The 27606-nt window shown below is 47.5% G+C and overlaps 1 protein-coding gene across 2 annotated transcripts; it reads left to right on the top strand.

The window, feature by feature from the left end:
• Positions 1-86: 86 nt before the first annotated feature.
• Positions 87-15523, top strand: MMADHC (metabolism of cobalamin associated D). Of its 2 annotated transcripts, XM_061563428.1 has the most exons (8): positions 87-204; positions 2422-2460; positions 4650-4797; positions 5297-5544; positions 6153-6261; positions 7230-7360; positions 9141-9227; positions 10844-15523. In XM_061563428.1, exons 2-8 carry the CDS (start codon positions 2452-2454, stop codon positions 11162-11164), a joined length of 1053 nt encoding a protein of 350 aa, XP_061419412.1. In that variant the 5' UTR covers positions 87-204; positions 2422-2451; the 3' UTR covers positions 11165-15523. The 2 variants fall into 2 exon arrangements, with proteins under 2 accessions (XP_061419412.1, XP_061419411.1); XM_061563427.1 differs by lacking the exon at positions 87-204 and having other exon boundaries at positions 1890-2460.
• The last annotated feature ends 12083 nt before the right edge of the window (positions 15524-27606 follow it).

Here is a 27606-nt window from a genome sequence, read left to right as displayed (position 1 = left end):
TATTTTGATGTTACTTTTTTTTGAAAATCGTCGCGGTCCCTTGCTTGACGGTGTTGCGTAATATTTGCCTTTACTTGTGAAATCGTCGCGGTCCCTCAAATCGTCATTCGCGTTGATGTTTTCGCGTCAGCCTCGTTACGAACTCGTAGTCTCCGTCGCCTCGTCGCTTCTTGCTGCTGTTGTTTCTTCCTCTCAACGCTCGTGGTGAGTCTCTCGGCACTCACTTTGTCCTTCTCTCTCTCCCTTTGTTTTGTTGCCTAAACTTAAGAGTCGACCGGAACCGCTTGCCACAGTCGCTGGAGGCCTACAGAGCCCAGGGGTCACGTCGACCCGCTCGCTAGATTCCCCACCTCGTTTAAGCACGCCCTGCCCTTACCGCGCCGCTGATTGGTCCGCGCTACCCGGTTCGTTGCCTGATTGGTCAGGCGCGAACGGATACGCCCCCCTCGCGTGGTTATGGACCAATCCACGACGTCGGCACGTACGCGTTTGCTTATCCGTTGTAGGTAAAGCAAAGCGATAATTGTATAATACCAATTTGGCGTTTGCTAATGCGTTGTTATTCTAGGCCGCTTTTGGATAGTTTTGACCGCGACATCTTAAACGTTTCACTTGATTTCTATGCTCCGACGCGTTCAAATAATGACACCGACGCTGCGTTTCGGGAGGCCTCATCCAGCAGCGGAGTGCCAAAGGGCTGCTGTGTAGTGCACGGTTGACCATAGGACGCCGTTATCAAAGACACAACTACGTCGTCGGGATGAGGGGAACCTTGAATAAGGTGCTACTTTTGTATTTAAACCCCCCAAAAAGCCCACAAGATGGTTCACTGCTTGTTGCGTCAACAAGCAGTGAACCATTTGCCCCCAGCCTACGTCGTTGACATGCTGCACCCACATGCCCCCCTCATATACCCCCCTCATATGACACCCACATGCCCCCCTCATATACCCCCTTCATATGCCCCCCTCATAATTGTCCCCTCATATTCCCCCATATGCCCCCTTCATATGCCCCCCTCATATGACCCCCTCATATACCCCCTCATATGCCACCCATATGCCCCCCTCATATACCCCCCTCATATGCCACCCATATGCCCCCCTCATATACCCCCCTCATATACCCCCTCATATCCCACCCATATGCCCCCCTCATATACCCCCATCATATAACCCCCTCATATACCCCCCTCATATGCCCCCCTCATATGCCTCCCTCATATACCACCCTCATGCCACCCATATGCCCCCCTCATATACCCCCCTCATATGCCCCCCTCATATGCCACCCATATGCCCCCCTCATATGCCCCCCTCATATACCCCCCTCATATGCCCCCCTCATATGACACCCACATGCCCCCCTCAAGGTCCCTAAGATCTGGGGATGATGCAGATCCTCTCCTCTTCATGTCCAGGTCGAGGTTTCGGTCTCTGGGTGACCGAGCGTGTTCCCGTGTAGCCCCCAGGCTATGGAACACACTTCCACGGAGACATAGACATCTTTCTGAGTATGTGGACATTTTTAAAATGTGCCTTATAAACCTATTTGTACGCTTCCGATTATTAAACTTTTAGTTCATTTCGCAAACGATTCTTAGAATGTATTTGTAATGTTATTGTTATGGTGAGTGTCTGTGTCCTGTAGAGCGCTTTGATATCCTTGATGAAAAGCGCTGTATAAATGTAATTATTGTTATTAACGCTTGAACTTCAAACTCCGTGGTAATGGAAGGAGGGTTCACAGAGCCTGATCAATGTCATCCCCACCACGATTACCATCGTCATCGCTACGAGGATCGTCATCACCGTTATAACTGTTGCTTTCACCATCCTCACGGTTATCGTAACCACTGTTAACCGCTACAAACATCATCGTTAACACCAGCATAAGTATGGTTCTTCACCTGAGGACGGCTGCTTGCGTTGTGGCCGAAACGTCGTGAGAATTATTTTATTGTTTTATTTTTATTATTTTATTATTTCCTTTCTACGTGACTTTACCGAAAGAACCAAGAAGATATGGTTCACACCGTTGTTATTATCGTCAAGATAATCACGATTTAGTTTATTTTCGTGTCGGTATAAATTCAACTTATTAACTATAACCCTCCACCACCCGACAAAGCCAAACAAAAAGTTGTTACGTCGGCGAATGAAGCCAATTAATTTGGGTTCCCGTCAAAACCGGAACGTTTAACAGCAAGAGTAGGAATCATCGCCGCCGCCGCCACAATAGCCATCGCTACGAGGCTGTGGTCAGAATGCCACCCTCCGCAACGCCGCTGTACCATGGAAGATGAATTGGCCGCCGTCACGGTGGCGTAAGATGCGCACGGCGTTTCGTCAGTGCCGACGCGTGTTTTCCTCACCCGCGTGCAATCGCCTGTGTTTCCGTCTGTACCCTGCTCTCACTCAGGCCTTGCCGAGAACTCATCCGCCTCTCACCATGGCCAAGGTACGCAGCTACAGGTGGTTCCTCGGTCTGTCTTGGCAGGTTAACGTGCCCCCCCCCATTGTCATATTGTTATATTTTTATTATGTTATTATAAGCACAACTGATGTGTTCTACCGGCTGTCTTGTTGATATCCCAACAACTTTGTGGCAATGTGGTTTGTGTTATTGTGGGCTGGGTCGTGTGCTGGTAGTTTGTGTCGACCCGTTTATTGGGCTCGGTTTCTGCAGTACAGTGTGTTCACTCGCATAATTCCGTACAAAAAAAATGAAACGTGGAGGGAAAAAAAGCTGAGAAATGCACAAGAGGTGCATGCTTAAAATTACACTGAAACACAGAAAAACACATGAATCGGGAGATTTAAAAAAATGAGATACTGGTGGGCGAGACTAACCACAGCCAAAGTAGGCAACAGAACGATGCAATCACTTTTGTTTCCAGGAGCTGGTTGTGGCTTCTGCATACGAACTAATCACATCACTCCATACGTCGCATCCTCGGTCACATGAGAAATCGTGTGCCAATTTATTTAATGTTATTTTACTGCTGATCAATCTGTACTACGGAAAGTCAGCCACCACTCGGTTCATCGATGAATTATTGCATCGTATGACTTGACAGATGGTGACGATGTGGGAAAGCCTTTATCTAGCAGTGGATAGATCATGTGACTGCTGTGCAAATTGCTGTGGAATTTATTAGCTTGGAATTCATGATGAGGTGTGGCTGTCAACGGCATTGTTCACAATGACCTGTTAATACTGATGATATGTAAGATGATAATATACGTTTCACAATTATTCTTGATAAAGAATATGCTTATTTAATACTTTACTGTATATTAAATACCACTTTCTTACATATACTGCCAGATGTCCGCATGGTGTGAAGAGTCTGTCATGCAGCAGTGTATTATTAAAAAGGGCTGTACATGTATGTAGACCGCTTGCTTGTAGTTTATAGAGCAACAAAACGCTAATTTGTGATGAGTTCACTTGATTGGGTTTTTGGAGGAGTGGTGTGGTCAATATTAGCACTGGATAGATAAAGGCAGCTGGGAATTGTGGAGAGCCCATCACCCCACTTTGAGACCTTCTATCCTGGAATCAGCTTTAACAGGACCCTGCGGGGTGGGCTGGTAGGAACGAATAACCAAAGCATATAAACATAATGTATTATTACACTTGTTTAGCCATGAAAGCCCCACTGAGTCTAAAGGTTTTTGTAGGGTCCTGCCAAGTGTTTGCAGTAGGGGGCGATGTTGCTACACCTAATCGGACGATCCGAAGGGAGATTTTGAGGCCTAGTTCTAGGCTTTAGGCCTAGCTGTAGGCTTTAGGGCGCTGTGAGTTAATTTTTAATTTAAATGTTTTAATTATTAATGTATAATTTAAATGTTATAATTATTAATGTAAAAGCTTTAAATGTAAATGTTTCTATTTCAAAACAGGGAATGTAACATTGTTAAACATTAACTCCCTTTCACACACGCGGGGGTACGATACGAAGGGAGACTTTGAGGCCTAGTTCTAGGCTTTAGGCCTAGCTGTAGGCTTTAGGGCGCTGTGAGTTTTTTTTTATGTATTTTCAAAATTTTAATTAAAAGCTATCTCAGGGAATTATAAGGGAAGGTTACACGTGTTTAGCCAGGAAAGCCTCATTAATTTAAATGTTTTGATTAAAAGCTATCTGAGGGAATTATAAGGGAAGGTTACACGTGTTTAGCCAGGAAAGCCTCATTAATTTAAATGTTTTAATTAAAAGCTATCTGAGGGAATTATAAGGGAATGTTACACTTGTTTAGCCAGGAAAGCCTCACAGAGTCTAAAGGTTTTTATAGGGTCATGCCAAGTGTTTTCAGTAGGGGGCGATGTTGCTACACGTAATCGGACATCGGACGGACGGACGATATAATCTATTGTAGGCTGGTCCACTTCGTTCCTACCAGTAATAGTTGTACTTGACAAACATGGCTGTGGTGGCACACCTCTTTGGAGGTGGGGTTGATTCAATGTCACATATCTCTTTAGTCCAAACCTGCCAGGCTCTGAGGTTTGACAGAAGCTGGCAGTACAGCATTAACTTCAGAAGGACCTATCTACAGACTAATCATTTGCATGTATTCTAAGTCTAAGAATAAATCAATCCATGCATCCTTATGTGTGCATGCTTGGGTGTTGTCTGCTTCCAGGTGCTGGGTGGCCGTGTGCGCCTGGTGACGTACGTGGCGGGTGTGCGTGCGCTGGCATGTCGCGTGGCAGCTGGCAGGACCTTCTCCACATCCGGGGTAGCGGGAGGTGGAGAGAGCGACGTGACGGTTGCCTCCCCACAGGACGGAGGTGAGGCTGTCAGTGTATTTCAACATTGCTCTCTATGGATATGCTTGTAATAAACTGCAGGGAGGTCCAATTGTGGTGGGTTGCATTTGATGTGCATGGCCAGGTATTGATTTCACAAGAGTATCAAAGAATCAAGTCAGGTCGATTAGAGGAAACTAAAATATAGTGGAGGTGTGACCATGTCCAAGAAGAATGGTGACCATGTCCAAGAAGAATGGTGACCATTCTGACTGGAAGGATGACTGCAAGGAGCTACTGATGAAGGAAACATGCCCCAACAGTCCCAAAAGTATTTTCGGTTGTACCACATTTTTTCAATGGGGTGTCCAAAGGCAGGTCCTGATGAAGCTCCTGGCACGTGGAGAGTTCGACAACACGCGGTGCAACCCGAAAACACATCGCAGAAGATATCTTTATTTTTTATAACGTGCTTGTAATAATGGGGATTTTTAGGCTATACAAAGACGTTTTTTGTTTGTTTACCATCTTCCTTGCACAGACATCCAGACGGTTTGGCCGGACGAGCGGATGGGGCCTTTCGGGCCTCGCGACAGCCGCTTCCAGCTGCCGGGCAACATGGGCTTCAGCAGCCACGTGCACGGCGCCATGAGCCCGGCGTCCGCGAGAAACCTAGCAGCCGGCGCCCAACCGACAGCACGCCGTCAGCAGCTTCCCGACGTGCTCGTCGAACCCTCGGCTCAGGACCGCCACACGTTCGTGCTGGCGCAGTTCGTCAACGAGTTCCAGGTGATGGGTCAATAAACCTCTCCGCTCATGCGCCAGTGTTAGAATTTTCCCGTGGGAATACGTCGGCAGAGCTGGAAGCGCGGTGCGTGCTTGCTTGCTCTGATTAAATGTACGCGTGCCCCTTGAATTCTAAGAGAATTGGGTTTGGCACATCGTTGCGCTCGTGTGTGGCGGTTCAATTTGCACCGGGCTAGTGCAGTTCAGCAGTGACTTTAAGGTGGCAGATCACTGCTATATTTTGTCTGGGAATTTGACAGCTGAGTTGGAGCCGAAGTGTTCGCTTTTATTGATTAAATATGCACATGTATTGTTTAAAGATTTGCAATTAAAATGTTAACAATAGCTGCTGTCGGGCAACTTGAAATTCAGGTTTGTGGGTAATGCAGAGATTATGGGTTTTCTTGAATAACTGGTTTTAGCAAGAGTTTGAATTTCTCCTACATTTAAATTATTAAACAAAACCATCAGCTATCTCTTTGTCAGCAAAATTCCACGGCTCTCTTGCGAAACCAATCACATTGTCAATGGGATGTAGCCGAGTTAAATAGCAACAGGAAGACTGTGCACTTGCCAGTGCAGTGACACATTTTGTCAATTTTGCTTGGCAGGGCATGGAGAGTTCGCCCGTGCCTCCGATCCCGCAGAGTGCCGACACGTACTTCGACTCGGGTCCCGTGGAGTGCGTGGTGCAGGGCTGTCCTGAGCTACTGCAGAGAGGTGAGCCTCCTATCTTAGACCACGTACATGTAAAGTCCACTCTTGTCAATCCACTGCTGGATGAGGGCCTCTCCACACCTTGCGGAGCATACGAGGGTTATTTTGACAGTATTTCACCACGCTAGTCATTGCGGGTTACTCAATATCGGGGGGGGGGGGGGGGGGGTGGTAGGGGGAGTGCAGTACAACAATATCATTTTATGCACTTGCCTCTACTGTCCCACCATGCCACTGCACCTGTCTTTTATGCATGGCAGTCACCCTTCCAAGCACAATTCAAGCTCAAGTCTGCTGAACTTCCGAGATCTGACGAGATCCAGTGCATTTTTGGGTGTTATGAACAGACTATGACCATACGACCATGTTTCTTCTCACATTTATATGCCAGTGGCATACGATGAAGCGTAACCAACATCTTTTTGGAATTCTTGTGGACAGAAGTGTATCATCCAATGTGCAAGAATGACTTGGGACAATGACATAACTACTTTTGAGGTCCCTTCATTTCCCTATTATCTACTATAAGTGGTGCATATTCTCAGATGTCATGTTATAGATGGAGATGTTTGATGAATAGCAATAAGATTGAAACATTTCGTTTGCAATGCTGGTATATTCTATACTACGTTAAAAAGCTTATTTTGCATATTTTTTTTGTGTGTGCAGTCCTTTGAGACTGTGCTCTAAGGATGAACTCCGCTACACTTGAGAACCTGGTTTAGTTATTGGTGCCTTCCTCTATTCCAGACCAGAATCTCAGTGGTTGGCGCTAACCCCCCGGTCCACCCGGCCACCTCATGAGACCACCTTTCCAACCATTGCACGCCATACAAAACAAGTTGTTCTGGACACCCAACACACGTTTGTGGGTGGCTGGTGACCTGTAAAATAATGTCAAGCTCGGGGTAATGCCATTGTTTGAGTGTTTTTGTGTGTTGTATTTTTCTTTTTGTTTCCTCCCACACTAGATTTCGCTACCATGTTCCCAGAAGCACCGAACTCAGACCTCACAGTCATCACAGTTACACAGAAAACGCAGAATAACATGACGGCGTGGAGCCCCGATGTGGAAGAGGAGAGAGATCGGTTGATGCAAAATGTGAGGCTCCAGTTGGCGTGCTGTGCAATACAATACCATTTGGATTTATATATTGTCTAAACGTTACTGCATCTCAAAGTGCCGTACAGAATCAGACTGCCTGAGCCTGTCGAAGATTGATTAGCTGTCGATTTGAAGTTTTTGTGACTGCAAGGGTCCATACTCTTTGGTTTTTTCGGTAAAGTCACATAGGTAAAAAAAAAATTATAATAAATTAAATCACGACGTTTCGGAGGCAACACAAGCTTCCGTCTTCAGGTGGAACCGTCACAGCAAAATTACTGTATCAGTAATCAGATACAGTAATTTTATTATTTTATTTTTTACCTACGTGACTTTACCGAAAAAACCAAAGAGTATTGATTAGCTGCTTCACTAGAAAGGCGTTGCTGCAGCATGGAGAGTGTGCGGAGGGGAAGTAGGATGAGACAAGAAGGGAGAGAGGTAGGTAGTGGCTTGGTAACAGTGAGTGTGCCCTTGAAATTGATCCGGGATTGGATTGGGACCCAACGGAGGTTTCGGAGTATTGTGGTGATGTGGTCTCATTCATGGGTGCGGGTCAGAAGTCGAGTAGCTGCATTTTCGATCTTCTGGAGTGTGGATACGAATAAGAGCCCTTGGGGAGGCTGGAGAGAAGAGGGTGGGAATATGGGTACATTGAGTCATTTCCGCACGACCTTCAACCTGAAAAATTGTTGAAAAGGAGAGTGGTTTTTGAGACACTTGTTAATTACGATGTGAGGCTTTTGGGGGTTTTTGTCATTTATTTTTCACCAAATTATATTTGGCCTCTAGGCAAAGAGTGAATTTCCCTTTTTTCTGGTAGCCCCTGCAGCTGTCAAGAATCATGTGTCCTATTAGGTAATTTAGAAGTGACAGGTGTTTTCCTAGCATACATCAGGGCCCTGTATTCCAGTCGATTTTCTACTCTTCAATTGTGCAGGCAAATATATTCTGCTTGCGGTGAAATATATACCAAATCTTAGCACTCATTGGTGGGCAATACTTTATTATGGCAGGATGGAAAAGCAACGGTTTTGAAACGTGTTATAGTTGAATGCTAAATGTTTTCAACTAATCCAATGTAGCTGTACATGCCGTATGGATCGCAGAAAACCGCTAGAATGTGCACGGTTGGCGCATTTCTTGGTGATGGGTCTGATGGTTTATACTTCAGCACAGTCATAGTACGGCGATTCTTTGATCTTTTGTTTGTGGAAGGTGTACGCGCATCTCCCACAGCGCGTTCGAGAGCGATTTAGCGAGGTCCGTAGTGTTCGTGGGAGAGAGAATCCCGGTGCTTCCAAAGTCGTGTCGTCAACGAGCGTTTTGTTTTCCACGTCCATAGGCGCCCATAATTTCGTCCTGCCAGTGTTGATGGTTTTTATTTTTGGCTACTATCGCACTTTTGAGATGTCTTATTATAAAATTAAGGTTTCCTGTAGTTTATGACCAATCTTGATCATGATATATTTCAAACCTCTACTACATATAATCATTAAGATATTTAATTTTGGCTGGAGGAAAGTATGTTTTACATACATACAAAATTTTTTCTGCATTTGAAAAAATCTGGAGCATGACACAGGCACGAAATGGGCTGCTCTTTTAAAACATTGTGAAAGGATCAGATTGCACACACCTTGGTTATTTCCCAATGATGCTACCACGAAGAGGCAGGAATACAATGTTACTCTGCAAACTGGCTCGGATTTGAGTACACCATTCATCGCGTTCAAGTCCAGCCCATGTTTGAATGCATGCCTCTTTCGTTGTGCAGTTTGTGGAAGGCGCTAAGGAGATCTGCTTTGCCCTGCGTGCGGAGGGATACTGGGCAGACTTTGTCGACCCTTCGTCCGGAATGCCTGTGAGTAACCCCCCCTGCGTCTTTCATTTTCCCCTTTCTTTGCATAACCCTTGATCTCCACACTGCTGTATTCAGTTATATCTCACCTTGATTACTGCAGGAATCTCTTTCCAATTGGTAAGGTTACCATGTGTTTGATCTCTATAACATGGGTTGTTACTCACAATGGTGGTAAAGTATTTTCAGCCTCTTTCGTTCCTCTACAAACTCCCAGAATCCCTGGTATAAAAACTTTGTTAACATTGAATGATGCTTCTAGGGCCCTTTACCAGGTCTTGGAAACGAGACCGAATCAACCCGATCTTACCCCTACCATCCACCCCTGCATTGGCCTCCCAAACACCTGCGTATAAACCACAAAACTACCAATCGTCAAAATAATATCCGTTTCGAATTACTTTCCACCTTGACGCCAACAGCTATATCAGGCTGCCACATGCTTGTGTGCCATCTGATGGGGCTGTAAGGTGTTTCATGGTTTTTCAGTAATATGAAGCCTAGGTTTTTTTTACTTTTGAGAGTGCCTAGTTACAAGCAGCTGCCATCGCCACTCGGACGGAGGGGGGGGGGGGACCGTTATAGAGCTCAGCAGCACCTATCAAGACAAGCTTTGGGCCACTCATCTCTCTTATGTCCTCCACTCTGCCAGGCACGGTGGCACACGTTCAGAATGTGGCTCTTTGAGGGAAAAGCGTAATGGATCACACAGATGTGTTGTGGTGCAAACCACGACTCAGAGGCAGGTCTTGTAGGGGGCTTTCGCCAAGTTTATTAGGGGCTTACGCCTAAGTTGATACAGCTCCCGCCTACTCTCCACGGCTATCTATTTCTCCCCCAGGGAAGGGGTACTGGGAGTCCCTAACACCCCCCCCGGCTATCGGGGCTCTTCACCCTGCACCGGCCGAGGGCTCAACCAACTTTGGCCGGTTGGGTGAATCAGAGCCACCCTTAGCCTCGTGTGAGGTTATCCTACCCTGGGTCCCAACTCTCTCTCCTCGTTCCCTGGTGCTCTTGACGACACCGCTTACGTCACGGGGTCCCCCTTAAATATCCACTTGGGACATGATGTCACCGTCCCCCGAGGTCTCCCTGACCTCACGCCCTCCGATGTCACTCCCTCGGAGGGCGAGCATGACGTGCCGACACCCAATACTCCTCTACAGATGTATGAAACTCTCACACCCACTGTGCTGCGTGGTGACCAGGAGATGACAGCACAAAAAGTGGGTTTTTTATGAACCTGTCTCTGAACACATTTCAACGCTGTAAGCTTGGGTGTTCTCCAGGTTCTACGGTTTTCTTGCACATTCCAAACTTACATTCAGGAAGCCACGCCGGTTGTCACAGCCACTCTTAAATGTAGTCTTCCAGGTTGGGCTGCGTGTTAGAATTCCTTCTCAAGTTTTTTCCTTGCGTTACTACAGGCATCTTCCGGAGTCAGAGTTAAGATGTCCGTAGCAGTGCATGGTGAAAGCTCGAGAGGAGAAATGCTCAACCCTAAAGTATGACCCTCTTGAATCAGACTCTTGAGGCTCGTTGATGTTTTCCCGTATATACAACTCACCTGTTCTGGTATCATAATGTAAATTTTCACTACGCCCTGCTTTTCTTTTTAGTTCTTTGGGCCGTACACGAACAGTCCCCTTTTCGAGACGGACGGACGCTACCGGCAGCTGGGCTTCCAGGTGGAGGACCTGGGCTGCTGCAAGGTGATCCGTCACCGCACGTGGGGCTCCCACGTTCTGGTCGGCAGCCTCCTGACGGACGCTCCCACGAGCAGCTCGCTGCTGGGTGGCCTCACGCACAGCGGCGGCGCCGGGGCCGGAGCCATCGAGCCTCGGCCCACCTCGGGCACGGAAGGGGATGCCGAAGGGCCGGCTGGGGAGGAGAGCGGGCGCTGTCGAGTGGCGGCGAGCGCCGAGGTGAAGGACGCTTAGGGGGGGGGAGGGGCGTTTATTTTGTGTTTTGCGCACCATCGTGGGGAAAGCCCACAGTTGCCTTTTGGGCGGCGCAGCGCAGAGTACGTGGGCAGAGCGCGTCTGATTTTGCGCGCATCGATGGAAATGGATGCTTTTTGCGGCTCGCTTGTGCGTGCTTCGAATCGTTGGTGTAACAACGTGTTATTTGAGGAGGCGAGGGGGGTGGCGTGTCCTGAAAAAAACATAACCCACGGAAGTTAATTGTCTACAAAGTTGGCTTTTGTTGAGAACTGGTGCATTACATGAATGAAAAAAAATCTGCTGTGCAGCCATCTTTGGGGAGATACAGAAAAAACGTTCAAAATTGGATTGTAAATCAAGCTGGCATATGTTATCTAAAATACATGTGTGGGTTATTAAGCTATTTTCAGGATACTCCTGCATGATTTATGAAAATGATATTTGAATGTTACCATTAGACTAATGGAACCAACAACACAACGAACCAGATTGAACAAATAAGACTGACAATACGAGCAACGTTACACACTAAACCAGAAAATAAATCGATTATTAAATAGGATAGTGACCCTGCACATTGACAAAGTCACCAAATTGTCGGGAGGATGGTGAATAGCTACATTATATAATAGGTCATGAAGTCATTAACACCTTAAAACCTCCAATAGGTATAAATATATAACGTGGAAGTGCATACATTGTACATTTTGCAGTGGTAAATCAACATGGTAATTGCACACCAGTATCACACTTGTTCATAATCTTCAGTGTGATGTAGCCCTTGCTATCTTAATATGGCAACTGTGTGATGGTTTCGAGCACATCTGTCTTAAACTGGGTTTCACATATAACCTCATGGCAAGGGCATGCAAAGAAGGAGTCAACAGACCCCTGCCATTGTAATTTGGCCACTCACATCAATGACATAATGTACTTGTGGTGCATACGTAGCTAACTGATTCGCACGGTTGGCTACGTATGGTTCGAAATAAGTTCAACATACACGAAATGACAAAGACAAGAAGTTGAATGTTAATCTTTATTTTAGTGTTTGGTGCGGCCACCTGCAACGATACAACGAGGCTTTACCGTGTGTGTCATTGAATTGACGAAAGAACATAGTGTGTCTCAGTCCTTCCAGCAGCCATGAATAAAATTCGAATTAAATGCTTTGTATGTATGTTGAACCTCTTTTGCGCCCTACATAGCCAACCGTGCTCTCAGGTGAGGATTCAGATTCTTCCACGGGTATCCAAATTGTATTCACTGCTGGGCGTCGAGATACCCACGGAAGAAGATTTAATATCTCATTTTTTCTCCCAGGCTGCGGTCGCACGTGCGGTCTCGTAGTAGTACCAGTGTTCAGAACCATTTCCTGAAGAATATGGACGTGAAACCGAGGTGTGCCTTTTGGTGCAAAAGCAGGATAATGCTTCTTTAAATTTCTCACTCTGTACCCACGTTTGTTTAAGATGTTACTGGAGATGACGTTGGAACGTCCTCATCTCTGTTGCATGGTGGATGTCGACAAGAGTGTTGTTGCGAGGGGCGAGTGTGGATTCATCGCCTCTCGTGGTTGCTCAAGTGACGCTTGAACCCACGATCGATTCTTGCGCACGCAATTTGATGCATGTATCGTGAGCTTCAGAATCGGCATTAATTGATGTATTGATGCATCGTGCCACATATTCTTGCTACCTTGCCACCACATCTGTGCCTAGGGCTTTTTTCTCAACATCCAAAGTGTGAAGCAAGCATAATTTTTGCTTTGCCAATTAATAGTTTAAAATGTTTTTTTGTTTGTTTAAGCTGTTGGTTCAATCAAGCTGATGTGCACATATATGTGATCTTATGTGGCTTGCGGGCTATTGCAGGAATTTCTGTCATGTGATCTTGAAGCCTAAAAGGTGTTAGCTGTTGAGTCTGTTCGTATTTTAGCCTCTTTGTCCTTATTAGCTCATATTCTTTCCAGCAGATGGCGAGCTTCATTAGCTGGAGAGGATGTTTGTGTAGGTATTTGGTTGCTCGGTTTTGTTTGTCAGACAGAACGGTCTGGTCCGTTTATGAGAGCTGGTGTGAACCACATGTAAGCACACGTGCATGCGTGCACACGTATACAAATGCACGGGCACACGCACACAAACAAAGACATTCTATGTATAGACAACAGACATGGGGAAAATGCTGCTGGCTAGCATTCAGCGAGCATGGAGCTCACACACGAAGACACACATACAACCACTGAATTATTGTCCACACAAACATACATTGTACATACGTGCGCACATACAATCACACAGACATTAAGAAGCCAAACGGATAACGTACGGTATGAACTACAAACACATTATAACGCACACGCACAACATTTGGCAGGAGTCTGCTATATAGATCTTATGTAAACAAAAACTGATTTTCCAGTAGTGTTTGGCAATGGTTTAAATTCAAGGTTTATGTACCGAGTCTTGAAGAACGATGCATCAGTATCGACAAAGCCCCTTTTCACTGTTGGTGCATTCACAGCACACGGGTTCTTGCAATGTAGCAGCAAGGTGATTTAACTATCCACGCATTTGTTTTTGGACAACACTTGTACAATGCATTGGGGAAACCTCTTAATACCATTAACAAGTGAAACGGCCTTAATTTTTAATTCAGCCTTGTTCATTGAAATTCAACTCCGGATATGTAATGTAGTGTTTAATTTGCAGTCGCATTGCTCTTTTACAATGGCCTGTTACGTATATAAGACGGTGTGTAGTGTATATATTGGCATATGTACGAGTACCTTGCTGTCATGCAGTGGGATGAAATTACCTCTAGTTGAAATACACTGGTTGTGTGCTGATAGAGGAATGCCTTTTGGCACGCAGAAAGGGCATTGACTCTAATTTGATCAGATGCTTCATTTTAGTTTTCATGTCCAGCTTTCAATTTCAAGGTTATTTTTGGCTGGCCATGTGAGAACTCAAGAGACCAGGATAGTCTCATTTGCAAGCAAAAATACAAATACAGATACTTCTCTACTTACAAACATTCGACTTTCAGAGATACGAAGAAACCTGTCTGTATGTCCAGTTGCCTGTTGGGACCGAGAGTCGTAAGTTCAACTGCCGCGCAATAGATGGCAGTGGTGGCATCTAATCTGCAGAACACGAAGAACCAGTTACATCTACAGGATAGTATACGACATTTAAAAGCTATTCCCCGTATTTCGTGTACTTACCGTACACCATGTTTGGAATCGACAGGAGTGACGTTGGACTTAAGAACAAATCGAATTACGAACAGACCTCTAGAACCGAACTTGTTGGTAAGCAGAGGAGTTCCCGTACAATAAAGTGGTGCTACTCCGAATTGACTTTACACGCCTAATTTGTATCCATTGTTTATGGAGTGTGCAGTAATTTGACTGACTGCAATGTTGGCGATTACTGCAGAATGTTCTCTGCAGTGGATTTCAGCAGCTGCTGTTGAGTTTTGGGTAATTATAATGTTGAGTTCATTTGGTATTCGCGGCCATTCTTTTCGGTAGGATTGTATTACGTGCGATGTTTTGCGTCGTTTACAGTCGTGTCACAGCAGGGGGCTTTTTGATAGATTATCCCCGATTGAGTAAAACAGTTCAGTCACTGCAGACTTATTGCATGTTTGGGTACATGTTATGTCAATTACTACACCGTGGCAGGAGTGATTTGGCCTGCTATAATTATAAACGCAGAGTTTCCAGATGGAAAAAATGTCCCTCTCTTACCCGATTAGTGTGGCGAAGATGCTTGTGGTGATAAATGTAATTTTGCGGGTGATTTTTAAGTGGTAGGTCGCATGTGTCTTTGGCCCATACAAAATGCATTTGTGAGCCGTAGTTTTCTCACTCTTGCTGCAGAGGTTGGGTTCGTGGATCATTCAGAGGGCATGAGTTATGTTTCACTTGCAAGAGAAATAACCTACCTCCCTTTGTGCAGTAATGCGGAGGTTTTTCGATGTACTCCTCGTGGATACAAGGTTATGTGAGTTCTCCTCTCGCCATGCGTAGGTTTTCTCCAAACACTTTGCATGTGCAAAAAACAACTAAAAAAATCTTGAGTATTCCAAGAGCGACGGGTGAAGTGTCCGAGGTTTCATACGTAGGGGACAGTCGAATTAAAATCTGAAATGAATAATACCTGGTGAACGTTCGTTCGTATGAACATCAATTTGTCAGCAAGGCGCACGAATAGAATGTGTAATGCAGAACAAGTAGAATGTGTGTCGCACATCGACTACTATGTACGTATACATTGAACTTCCTTTGCACCGTACGTAGCCAACCGTGATAATCGGACGTGCGGGGGGGGGGGGGGGGACAACAACTAATTAAACACAACAAACTTAACACATACAAGAAGAATGTGTGTCACACATCAGATACTGTGCATAATTCTCCAACTCAACCGAACCCAAAACACATTCAGATGAATTGATAAGGGAAGAAGATTGTTCAATTGTCTACTCTTTTCTTTGCATAATGCACGCAATTTTAGCCATGGAATTTAAAGCGACACGCAGGATGATAAAGTTTGGACTTTGAATTTTTTAAGTCATCTCATCAAATTTTTATTTACGGCTGCTAGAAGGATTGAGACACTCGCATTTTAAAGTTTAGTGCCAGCAGCTGGCATTTTTAAATAAATGTTTTTCAGCATAAAATTAACACTGCATTACCACCTTGGGATTGCAAGAAAGCTTCTGAATGTTTTTTTTTATGATTTCAGAAGTTTAACTAAATTTTTTAAACAATTTTTAAAAAAAAATTAGCACGATCTTTAAACTGATTTTATGAAAACTACATTTTTAATATCAATGTATAGTCATTTTGATTATTGTTATCATTGCTATTAAAGTGTATCTATAATTTTAAACAATTACCCAGTTATATATTGCAAGACATTGTAAAGGTCAGTGTATCCTTGTGACACATTCTCTAATGTATCATTGTGTTTTGTGAGATTTTAGTAATGTGTTATTAGGCTGTATTTGAAAATGTGTTCCGTATGTACAACAGTACTTCAGGATATCAACTCTTATCACCTGTTAATAACACAACATACATCGTCCAATCGGTATGTATTTATATTGATAATGTAATGCGTACAAATATGAATGTTACAATTGGATAACACACAGGTACTGTTGTCGGCTGCTGTTTATTTGAGAAAAAGAAATAAACTATTTTGCCTAGAAAGACAAGTCAAGTATTCAAAAATGTCCTGGTACTTTTATTTTTCTTCTATGTTAATCTTATTATTTAACACGTAAGCTTTCGTGACCAATCTGAGTCTTAATTGATTTTTGGATCAGATTACCTAAATAATCAAATGAATATGTGCGTCGTAAGCACGTTTTACTTAGGCGATATGACCCAAAGATAAATTATGAGTCCATCTGATAATGTTTTAGGAGTTGCCTTGTGTCTTTACTCTTATAGCACAAATGGGATGAAACTTGTTCTAAACTCTATTACCTGTAGAAAGTAGAGAAACATACCTGGATGACCGGTGGCTAATATTCCAGAGCGCTGAGCTTATTCCATTGAGCCACGATTTCGAATCTTACAACGACCTCTGATAAAAACACGCGTTCGTCGTGAGCGAGATGATGGTTTTAGTCTGGCCACAATGGCAACAAAAACTACTGAATTTTGTGCAGCTTTTGCTGACAAATTCCAACTGGCGACGACTCCATTTTCGAGTATCAAACATGTTGATGTTATTTCCACATGAGGTGCACCACCTACTGTGGGTGAGGCTCACTAAAGTGACTTGAAAATCTGATCGATGGTCAGTGGAATCATGTGGTGGGTTAGGCCCCTTTTGCAAGGAATTAAATACCCCCTCCAACCGCTGTCCAATTTCACTGTCTTCCTCACACGGTACCTGGGCCCCCTCATGCCCTGTGGGCCTCCGGTGTGGTTTCATAGCCTGCACACTCAGATTCCACATCACCGTTTATAACATGTTTTGGAGACTTCCATGGCACGATGCATTGGGGAGCTGTGAGAGTTTCATATTTCTAAATATATTTTTCGTGATGTGACGCCGATGCTGATGGGACAGTTATAATTTTGGGAAAAGGCAAACTTTGAACAAGTTGACGTGTATTGTCCTTTTGATGATTTCACAAAGGACGAGTCAAACATTTGCACACTGCATTTACGCTGCCCTCTCGTCACAGAGCATTCTTACCTGGGGAGTCCCATGTCACAGTTTTTGAAGATTATTTATTTAAAGGATTTTAAGGGCTCACCTTAAAAGTACCACTGCTCGTCTAGTAAAAATAAAATCTTCGAGCTCGTTCAAACACTCATCCATCACCACTACAGCTATGCAGGCTTTTATCTCACGCCATCACCGAAGCCATGTGTGTTTTTCTTCATGGAGAGAATGCGTTCACAGAAGATGCAAAGTGGAATGATAAAGTTAGGAATTTGAGAATGGAAAAACCTCTTTTCAGAAGACGTGTTAAAATAACACAATCTGCACGCACGCACACTAGATCATATACACGCATTCATAACGCGTGCAAGATTATATTTCCATACATTCCTTAATTTTACGTTGACAAATGTGCTCTCAATGAAACCACAATGACCGTTGAAAGGTTATGGAACGCTGAAATTGGCTGTCTGACCTTAACGCCTTCAAGGAATGAAAAAATAAACATTCAAATTAAATTGATATCCTGCCACATTTGACCTTGCTTCACACTTTGGAAACTTATTTTCTGAACGACATTTTCATTAAGAGGTGACCTGCAAATGAGACCTTGTGCGTTTTTTTTTGGTTTGTTTTGATGACATCGCAACCACGTTATTGAAAGGCAGGTGGTCACACGGCATGCCACGATGACTTTAATCGATCGATCACACTAGACCCGTCCTCCAGACGAGCGTGATCGGCCCGCGTTTTCACCGGAGATGTTATTCAGCATGGGGTACGCTTCCTAAACGCCTTCCTTGCACACACAAAAAAACACGGGGGAAAGGCCAAGGGTGTCCCCGTCTTGGAGTCTGCATGGAGGGGCGATCAATCACTCTTGAGGACGTGGCTGGGCACAGGGAATTACGAGAACCCTTTGCCAAAGATCCCAAGCGCCGCGTCTTTTGGATTTCGAGAGGGGAGAGGGAATAAGTGAAAGCCCCCCATTACCACGTGCGAAGAACCGTAACCCCACAAAATGTCACAAAAATTAGCTGGATTTGTACTTAACATTTGTTTTCATGACCCCCCTTCCAGTTTAATTATGCTTGTGCCGTGAGACGAATAATTAACGTGGGTCTCTCCAAGAGCAGTGCCACACTTTGTGTTCAAGAACAGCCCGCAGAAGCAGATGTCATAGAACTACTTTCTGAGATCTCTGATCCACACGGCAAGGGGCAGCACTTTGCCACCCACTTTGCCACGTGAGATGATGTAATGTGTGTCACGCAAACAGTAAAACCAATGTGTGATTTCTCAGCTGCAATTTAGTGAAATTAAGAGTACAACTAAATTTAAATTTCGATTTAAAGCTTTCGTGACTGCAGGGATTCATCTTCTTGGTTCTTTCGGTAAAGTCACGTAGAAGGAAAATAATAAAATAATAAAAAATTAAACATAATATAATTCTCACGACGTTTCGGCCACAACGCAAGCAGCCGTCTTCAGGTGGAGAACAGGTCTGTCGAGAGACGGAGTCTGAATGGCTGAAACGTCGTGAGAATTATTTTATTATGTTTTATTTTATTATTTTCCTTCTACGTGACTTTACCGAAAGAACCAATAAAACTAAATTTAACGTGATATTCTTTGTGCATTGGTAACCAAGCTGAGACCATCAACTCGTTACACTTGAGAACTCGGGTTTGGAATTGAACCAAGAATGTCAGTGGTGCCAGCTCTGACCTCTGAGCCACCTCTTGTATTCAGTAATCATCGTACATCTTCACCGAGGAAAAATAAATCCAGTCTCAAGACCTTTCAGAAGGGCCCTGTTGAGGATGTTTTGGCAGTCCCTCGTGGTATTTTAGCGTGTGGGGAGAAACCCGCAGTGCGTGGAGAAAAGATCACGCGAGTGGAGAGCATTCAAAATGCCACACTGATAGGCCAGCAGCCTACTTGCTGTACTCTACTTTTACAGACGAATTGACACCGAATAATTTTCTCAGGCTTACGCCGACCCACATTGACTAATTGTGAATTCATAAATTGACATGCCGTCATACCCAGCCAGATATGTTTTTCTTACAGATACACTCTCAGTATTATCATCAGTATAATCAGCCATGAACAATCCACTGCTGGATGAAGGCCTCCCTAAGCAGTTTTCAATGATGACGAACTGTGTTTACGTTTTTTGTGCGCATCAAGGTACAAACATTTTAATATATTTTTGATCAACAGAATCAAATACAGTAATACCCCGATCTACGTTGCAGATGTGTTCCTGAAAGGTGCCACGACGGATATGGAAACGACTTAAATCAAAGGCGATCTCCAGGGTTAGTCGGTGGTGGAGAAGGCTGCGAGGCGACGGATACGAGAAAGGATGGACGGAGCCGTCAGTGGGTAGTGGTGGCGTTAATAAAGTGATGATGTATTAGCGAAACTACGTCAAAGGAGACGTAGATCTAAGTATCGCTGCATCGATCACGGCCCTGTGATGCAACAGTCGATCGAGCGCCTTACACACGAGCACATCTCAGCTGGCTTCATCACTCCATCGCTGTGGTGGGCATTAAAGCGGCGTCTTCTGACCGAGCGTAAACAAATCATGCACTTTTATATATTCGTTTTTGCTTACGGCGATTTTACAAAAATATTTAAACTTTTCATCAGCGGCTCAATAAATACATTCGGCAAATATATATAAAATGTGTTTTTCTTGTAGGATTCCAGATAGAAGAGTCACGTGACATGTTTTGAACATCCCAAAAGCATTAATGCCTAGCGTCTTTGAGTGGCCTCTCTTCGATTGCCATCTAACGATGCTCTCTTCAGTGACAGCAGTGTCGGGCTTGTTTGAACCGATGCTGGGGAACTGCGAAAAGTCAAAAGCAAAGATCCCCCCAACCCCCTATACTGTAGGAAACGAGCCCTCGTTCGACGAAAACTTGTAAAATAAAAAAAAGTGAATAATCACCAGTGCAATGGAGAAAATAAATTATATAATAAATACACAGACAAAATCCCAGATTTCGAAACCAGTCTAGGGGTTTGCTTGTATTGAACCAAATGCTTCTGAAAGCGTGCACTCCCAGAAGGAAGTGTGGCTGATGGGCTGTAGGGAAACAGGTACTTTTAATATTTTACGTGGAGGGACAGGTACGTGAAGGGGATATTTTCTGATTGTTTTGTTATTGATATTTTTCCACAACGACGCTCGTGATTATTTTGAGTTAGATATTTCTCAGGTTGGTTGCCAGTTATCACCTTTGCCTAATCGATGTGCAGTGTGTAATCATTAGTGTCACGTGGTTTATGTGGAAGGACACGTGGAAAGAAGGAGGCGTATGGTTGTCTGCTTATTTATTTCGTACATTTGGCAACGTTTATGAAAAATGTGTTGGTGATACAGTGAGCGGGCCAGTGATGTCGCACTGCACTTAATTGAATGGACGTCTCCTTTGACGATATTCTGCATGAATGCCTCTCCGTGCCGTTCAACCAGAGCTATTTGACCTATTCTTCATTGCACTGGTCAGCGCAAGTTGATAAAGAGATGGTCCCAAGATCAGTTTAGACATCACTCGCCACTCGTGTTAGCTCCTCCAGTAAAAATACAGCCTTGAGATTCGCTGAGGCTTGGCTGGATAAATAAAGGACATTGCGAGTGCTATTATTATAATGTTATTGCATTATTCGCAATTGACCGCAACCACGTCTCAGGTCGTTTATGCAGTCACCAGTCGTGAGTTGCAGATACTACTGTGGTGGCAACCGAAATGAAACACAGAACCAGCCAGCACCTACGTTTGCTTTATCCACAAACGCCCCCCCAACCCCCCACGACATCATCTTTCACCGAGGCCAAGCGTCTTCGTCGCGTGCCGGTTAAAAAATAAAAATTATTATACCAAACGGGCTGATTTCATCGAATACTGAGCGGATATCTTCACTTCGTCCGGCAGAATGGGAAGGAGCGCGCCATGAGCGGAGATTATTAACACAAATAAAATCAGGCCATGCCTGCGGAACCCACCCCTGCCCCCCCGTAAAGACAAAGACTCACACATTGACAAAGATAAAGATCCCCCGTGTAGCCTTAACAGACTGTAGGGGCAAGTGTTGTTAGCGAGCACCTATGAAGGCCTGAACGGTACACGAGGGGGTTGGGTGGCCAGCACCACGCCCGGCCGCCTTTGTCTCCCCACTGGCGATGTTTACGCACCGCCCCAAGTACTAATTTGAGGCTGAGTCGACCTAGGGGAGGCCCAGAACCGGTTCAGATAATCGTCACTGGTGTTTGCCGTGAGCGGGAATCGAACCCGGGTCGCCAGGTTCGTAGCGCAGCGCGCTAACCGCTACACTACCGCTCCCCCCTCCACACACTGACACACACACACTGACACACACACACTGACACACACACACTGACACACACACACTGACACACACACACTGACACACACACATTGATACACACACACTGACACACACACACTGATACACACACATTGACACACACACACTGACACACACACACTGACACACACACACTGACACACACACATTGATACACACACACTGACACACACACACTGACACACACACACTGACACACACACATTGATACACACACACTGACACACACACACTGACACACACACACTGACACACACACATTGATACACACACACTGACACACACACATTGATACACACACACTGACACACACACACTGACACACACACACTGACACACACACACACTGACACACACACACTGTCCGCCCTGACAGGCAGGGGGGTGACGACGCTTGCAATCACTCGCTGGTCTCTCTCTCTTCACTCAGCGCCGAAGCACGTGGAATGAAAGTTGTAAGCGAGTGCACTTCAAGTTTTGCCGAGCGCGCCTTCTAAGACGGCAGTGACACCTCGCCGCCCAACGCTCTCCCCGGCTGCTGACGCAACAACAACAACAACGACGACCACAACAACAACAACACTCGCTCAAAGGCACGCAGCATCGTGCATCGCTTGAGATCCGTACTCGGGGTTGTGCCTTCTTTTTTCTTCTCCCGCTAATTTTGCACGGGGGATATGACGTCCCGCACCTCCGATTAGACACGGATTGGCTACGTACGGTGCGAAAGAAGTTCAACATACATACTGCCCATAGACTAACGCTATCCATAGACTCAACACTGCACCTCTGATTATCAACGGATTGGCTACGTACGGTGCTAAAAAAGTTCAACATACATACTGCCCATAGACTAACACTATCCATAGACTCAACACTGCACCTCTGATTATCAACGGATTGGCTACGTACGGTGCTAAAAAAGTTCAACATACATACTGCCCATAGACTAACGCTATCCATAGACTCAGCATTGCCCGTAGGCTTAGCACTGCCCATAGACTCAACACTGCACCTCTGATTAGCCAAGGTTGACTACGTACGGGGCGAAAGAAATTCAAACGTCCATACATATGTAGGGATGTTGGAGAGAGGGCCGTTATGCATGGCAGCCTATGGGAAAGAAACACAGTGGGCGGGGCTACGTGTGTGCACAGGGAGATGCCCTCTGCGACGTCCGAGCCAGACACCCTGGGGGGGGCTGGTTCGGCGTTACGATCCCCCGGGGCCCCACCCCTCAAGGAGGGTTGGGTATAAAAAGGGGTCGTTATATGGGCTTAGTCAGTTATGTTATAGTTAAGCTAAGAAGTCGGAAGACGTCGTAGCTAGAGCCCTGGACTCCCCCTGATCGCCGCCCTTATCAGGGCCCCACGGGATCAGGCTCGAGCCAGTGGCGTGGTCCCGTGAACCAGAGCCAGTGCTCTGGGACTCCGGGTACCGAGCCCGATTACCAGTGTCGGGCCAGACAGCCTCCCCTAGCTCTTAGTGGAGGACTCAGGGGATAGGCTATGGATAGCTAGGGGTATTCCCTGAGTTATACGGGTGAGGGGGCCGCTACCCCCTCTAGGGCTGTCCTGTACTGGCAACTTGTTAAATAAATATACGTGTGCCTCAACTCCGTTGTCAAGCGTCCTCGACGGGTACTTCATCTGGCGTCAGAAGTGGTAAAAATGGAAACGCGCCATACAGCTCGGACCAGGGTACCACAAGAGGAGGACGCCGCGGAGATCGCCGAGCCCGAGACAGAGCAACAAGATGGGGTGCAGCCGGAGCCTGGCGCCTTCTCACCGGGACGTCAGCATGGAGAGGGGCCGCAGCCAGATGCACTACGACTGGCTCACGAACGGCTGGCGGAGCTACTTTATGCCGCTGCCGCCACACTGGAAGGCATTACGCGGTTGGGGGCTGGTGGTCCACCGCAGGGCGAGGAGAACCGGCGGCCGGAGCACTTTCCCGCCATTTCAGCGACTTCACAATTTGAATTTCCCGCCATGGACGCCGCGGCTGTTCGGGGCGTGGCCAGCTTAGACATCGGCTCCGACATCGCCGTCGCCGGGGCTGCAGCGTCATCGCAGCCGAAGGATGCGTCATCGCTGCCGCGACAGGCGATGCCATCGGCCAGTCGCGCCGAGGCACCGCCAAAGGGAGGTGAAAGCAACCTGCGGGAGTCCACATCGACCGCTGCGCTTCACCAAAGGCTGCCCCCGCTGAAGGAATTCATCGGTGCGGAGGGTGACTGGGGCGGCTTCCGGCGACGCTTCCTCGCCCATCAGGAGATGGCGCGGTGGTCCGACGAGGAGGCCCTTTGCGCGCTGCCGGCGCTCCTCGATGGGGACGCGCTCGCCGCACTCACGTCGGCGCCAAAAGAGAAGCGGGCTACACTACCAATGGCGCTACAGCTGCTGGCCGGGGTCTATGGACCTTCAGCCGAATGCCGTCAGCAGTTCTACGATCGCAGGCGGGGTGAAAAAGAGTCGCCTCTGGCCTTCCGGACAAGTCTTCTGGCGCTGGCAAAAACAGCCTTTCCCCGCATGGACGACGACGGCGTGGACGCAATGGTCGCGGAGAAGATCCTCCTCTTGGCGGACGACCTCGACATCGTCGTCATCGCACAAGGGGATGCAGAAATGACCTCCCTCCAGGCTGCGCGACTCCTCCACGCCAACCTTCTGCAGCAGCGGCGAAAGGCAAACAGGGCATCGGCTGGGCGTGCGGTGGCTGCAGCCACCCTTCCGTCAGAAGAACTTTATGCCGTCGACCATCGACGGCAACAGACGACGGGGGCGCGGCCGGGTCGGGACGGGCCGAGGCGTTTCGACCGTCCATCGTCTCCATCGGCGCTCCCGCGGTGCTTCAACTGCGGCATCCGGGGCCATGTCGCCTCGGGGTGCCGTTCTCCTCGACAGCGGGGGACGACGCCTCGACAGGACGCCGGCCCTCCTCTTCCTCCTCCCAAGCTCCAGCACCATGATCCGGCGAGTCGCGGCACCTCACATGTTTGGCCAACGCACCCACCTGTCGCACACTCTCGCACCGTAACGAACGGGGGGCCGGTGGGGCGCTGCGATGGACCGGCGCGGATCACTGCGGGGACTCAAATCGAGCCCGAGCGGTGGTCCGTGTTGGCCCATCGCGTGGTGGCCGCGGCGTCGGGATCGTCGGCCGTGGTCGGTTACATTGATGGGGTGGAGGTACGCATCATAGTCGATACAGGGGCATCGGCGACAATTATTTCGGAACTAATTTACAATATTCTACCGGTGCAGAGCCGTCCTTTGCTACCGGTTAATGTCCCTTTCTATGCCGCTAACGGGGGCTCTCTCGGCATCGTGGGACAGATTCGAGCGCAAATTTCTATCGGGGACATCAAATTGTCGGGGCCGATTTTTGTCTCCTCCTCACTGGCAGTTCCGTGCCAGCTGGGGACATGACGGTTCCAGTCCTGGCGGCCGCCGCCGATGTTGACACATCGCTCCCCGATGAGATCGGGAAACAGGGAAGGGATTCCCTGCTTGGGTTGCCTGTGATTGAGTGGGGACGCCTCCAGATGGAGGACGCCTCCCTCCTCGCGCTGCGTCGTCGCGCCAGGGAGAGGGGGTGTGGGACGGGTGATGCCGACAATTGGGAAATACACGCGGGCTTGCTCATGCATTGGGACGGTAAATCCCACCGTCACCGGCTGGTAGTTCCTGCGGGGTTACGGGGTAAGGTGGTGTGGGCTGCTCATGAGCGCCTCCTCCACCTGGGTACCCAAAAGACCCTCGCCTCGCTCCAGCTGGATTTTTTTTGGCCGGGCATGACACGGGATGTCACGGATCTCCTGGCAGCATGCCCCCGGTGTGCGCAACGCAAACCACCAGCTCGGGAGTCGAACCCGCCGTTGCAGTCCATCACAGTCTCCAGGGTGAACGAACTCGTTGCGTTGGATATCCTGGGGCCGTTTCCCGCCACCCCTAGGGGCAATAGATATTTGCTAACAGGGGTCGAATACTTCACACGCTGGCCTATGGCCTGGCCCCTGGCAAATCAGTCGGCAGCAGCCATCGTGGACGCCTTTGTCCAAGGCTACGTCATGGACAAAGGTGCTCCGGAGCGGCTGCTGACCGACCAGGGTAAAAATTTTTCCGGGAACCTCCTCAAACAAGTCTGTGATCTCCTAGGTACAAAGAAGATTCGTACCTCTCCCTATCACCCACAAACTGACGGGATGGTCGAGCGTCTGCATCGTACCATCACGTCTATGTTGTCGCACCTGGTTTCGGAGTCACAGACCAATTGGGACTTGCAAATTCAAGGGGTCCTGGCAGCATATCGATTGGCCCCCCATGCTGCCACGGGATTTTCACCCTTCTTTCTCATGTATGGTCGCGAACATGACCCACCTGTTCGGGCACAGCTGCAGATCCCCGCGCCTCTGGGTAAAATTAAATTGGACGAGCACGTTAAATTTAACCTTCAAAAGCTAACTGAGGCGCGGGATGCTGCCATGCTCAATTCCCGCGTGCGCCAAAAGGCGAATGAGCGCCTCAGACTCGCGCGCGCGCACGTGCTGCAGTGGAAGCCAGGGGACAGGGCATGGCTGCACTGTCCCCAGGTACCGCTTGCGACCTCCTCGAAACTGGTACGACCATGGCGGGGCCCCGTCGAGGTGGTCGAGGTTTTGCGACCGCAGTGCGTTCGTATCAAGTGGGGGAGGCGCCGGTGGTTCGTTCACCCCTCTAGACTAAAACCCTTCGTTGCGGTGCGGGACTCTGCTCCACACGCGCAGGGCCAAGCATGTGAGGGGTCGACCGACCCGGAGGGTCCGCCTCTGTTGATCTCACCTGACGTCTTGCCGGTTGCCCCGCCCCCAGGTTCTCCCGGAATGACGGGCTCGCGCACATCCCTCACGGGGGATGCCGAGGGTCCCGCCACTCCAATTGCGGACTCGCCTCGGATGGGACAGCGGCCACCGAATGGTCCGCCATCTGAGGTTGGCCCTTGTGACGGGCCTGCGGCAAGGACGCGCGCTAAAATGCGCAGACTCTTATAAAAACACTGGAACGCGAACAAGAAGTGAAAACGAAACGAAAATAAGAAGAAAATTTTTTTTATTTTTTTTTTGCGTTTTCTGGTACACTTTCGTGTGCTATTGTTGCTGGACGCTGCGTTCGTGTGGCGCTCTTGGCGCGTTGTTGTATTATGGCTGTGTGTGTGTGTGCGTCTTGTGTGCGTGTTGTGCGTGCGCTGAGGGTTCCGGGAAATGTACATATCTTGCCTCTACGGATTTCGTATTTATTCGGGGGGGGGGGGCGCGTCGGTTTGTTCTCCCTTTAGGGGCATTGTTAGTGTTGTTGTTTAATTCTCGTTCTGTTAAATGGAAAAAATGGGGCACACACGGGGGGAGTCAAGGGGTAAAGATTCATTTGTTGAAATTGTTGCAGCCGGGACGGCTGCGAGCTATGCGGGGGGGAGTGATGTAGGGATGTTGGAGAGAGGGCCGTTATGCATGGCAGCCTATGGGAAAGAAACACAGTGGGCGGGGCTACGTGTGTGCACAGGGAGATGCCCTCTGCGACGTCCGAGCCAGACACCCTGGGGGGGGCTGGTTCGGCGTTACGATCCCCCGGGGCCCCACCCCTCAAGGAGGGTTGGGTATAAAAAGGGGTCGTTATATGGGCTTAGTCAGTTATGTTATAGTTAAGCTAAGAAGTCGGAAGACGTCGTAGCTAGAGCCCTGGACTCCCCCTGATCGCCGCCCTTATCAGGGCCCCACGGGATCAGGCTCGAGCCAGTGGCGTGGTCCCGTGAACCAGAGCCAGTGCTCTGGGACTCCGGGTACCGAGCCCGATTACCAGT

This window comes from Lethenteron reissneri, chromosome 31 (assembly GCF_015708825.2).
Source record: "Lethenteron reissneri isolate LAM-NWPU_2019-01 chromosome 31, ASM1570882v1, whole genome shotgun sequence".
NCBI lineage: Eukaryota > Metazoa > Chordata > Hyperoartia > Petromyzontiformes > Petromyzontidae > Lethenteron > Lethenteron reissneri.
This window is presented reverse-complemented; position numbering and strand designations above follow the sequence as displayed.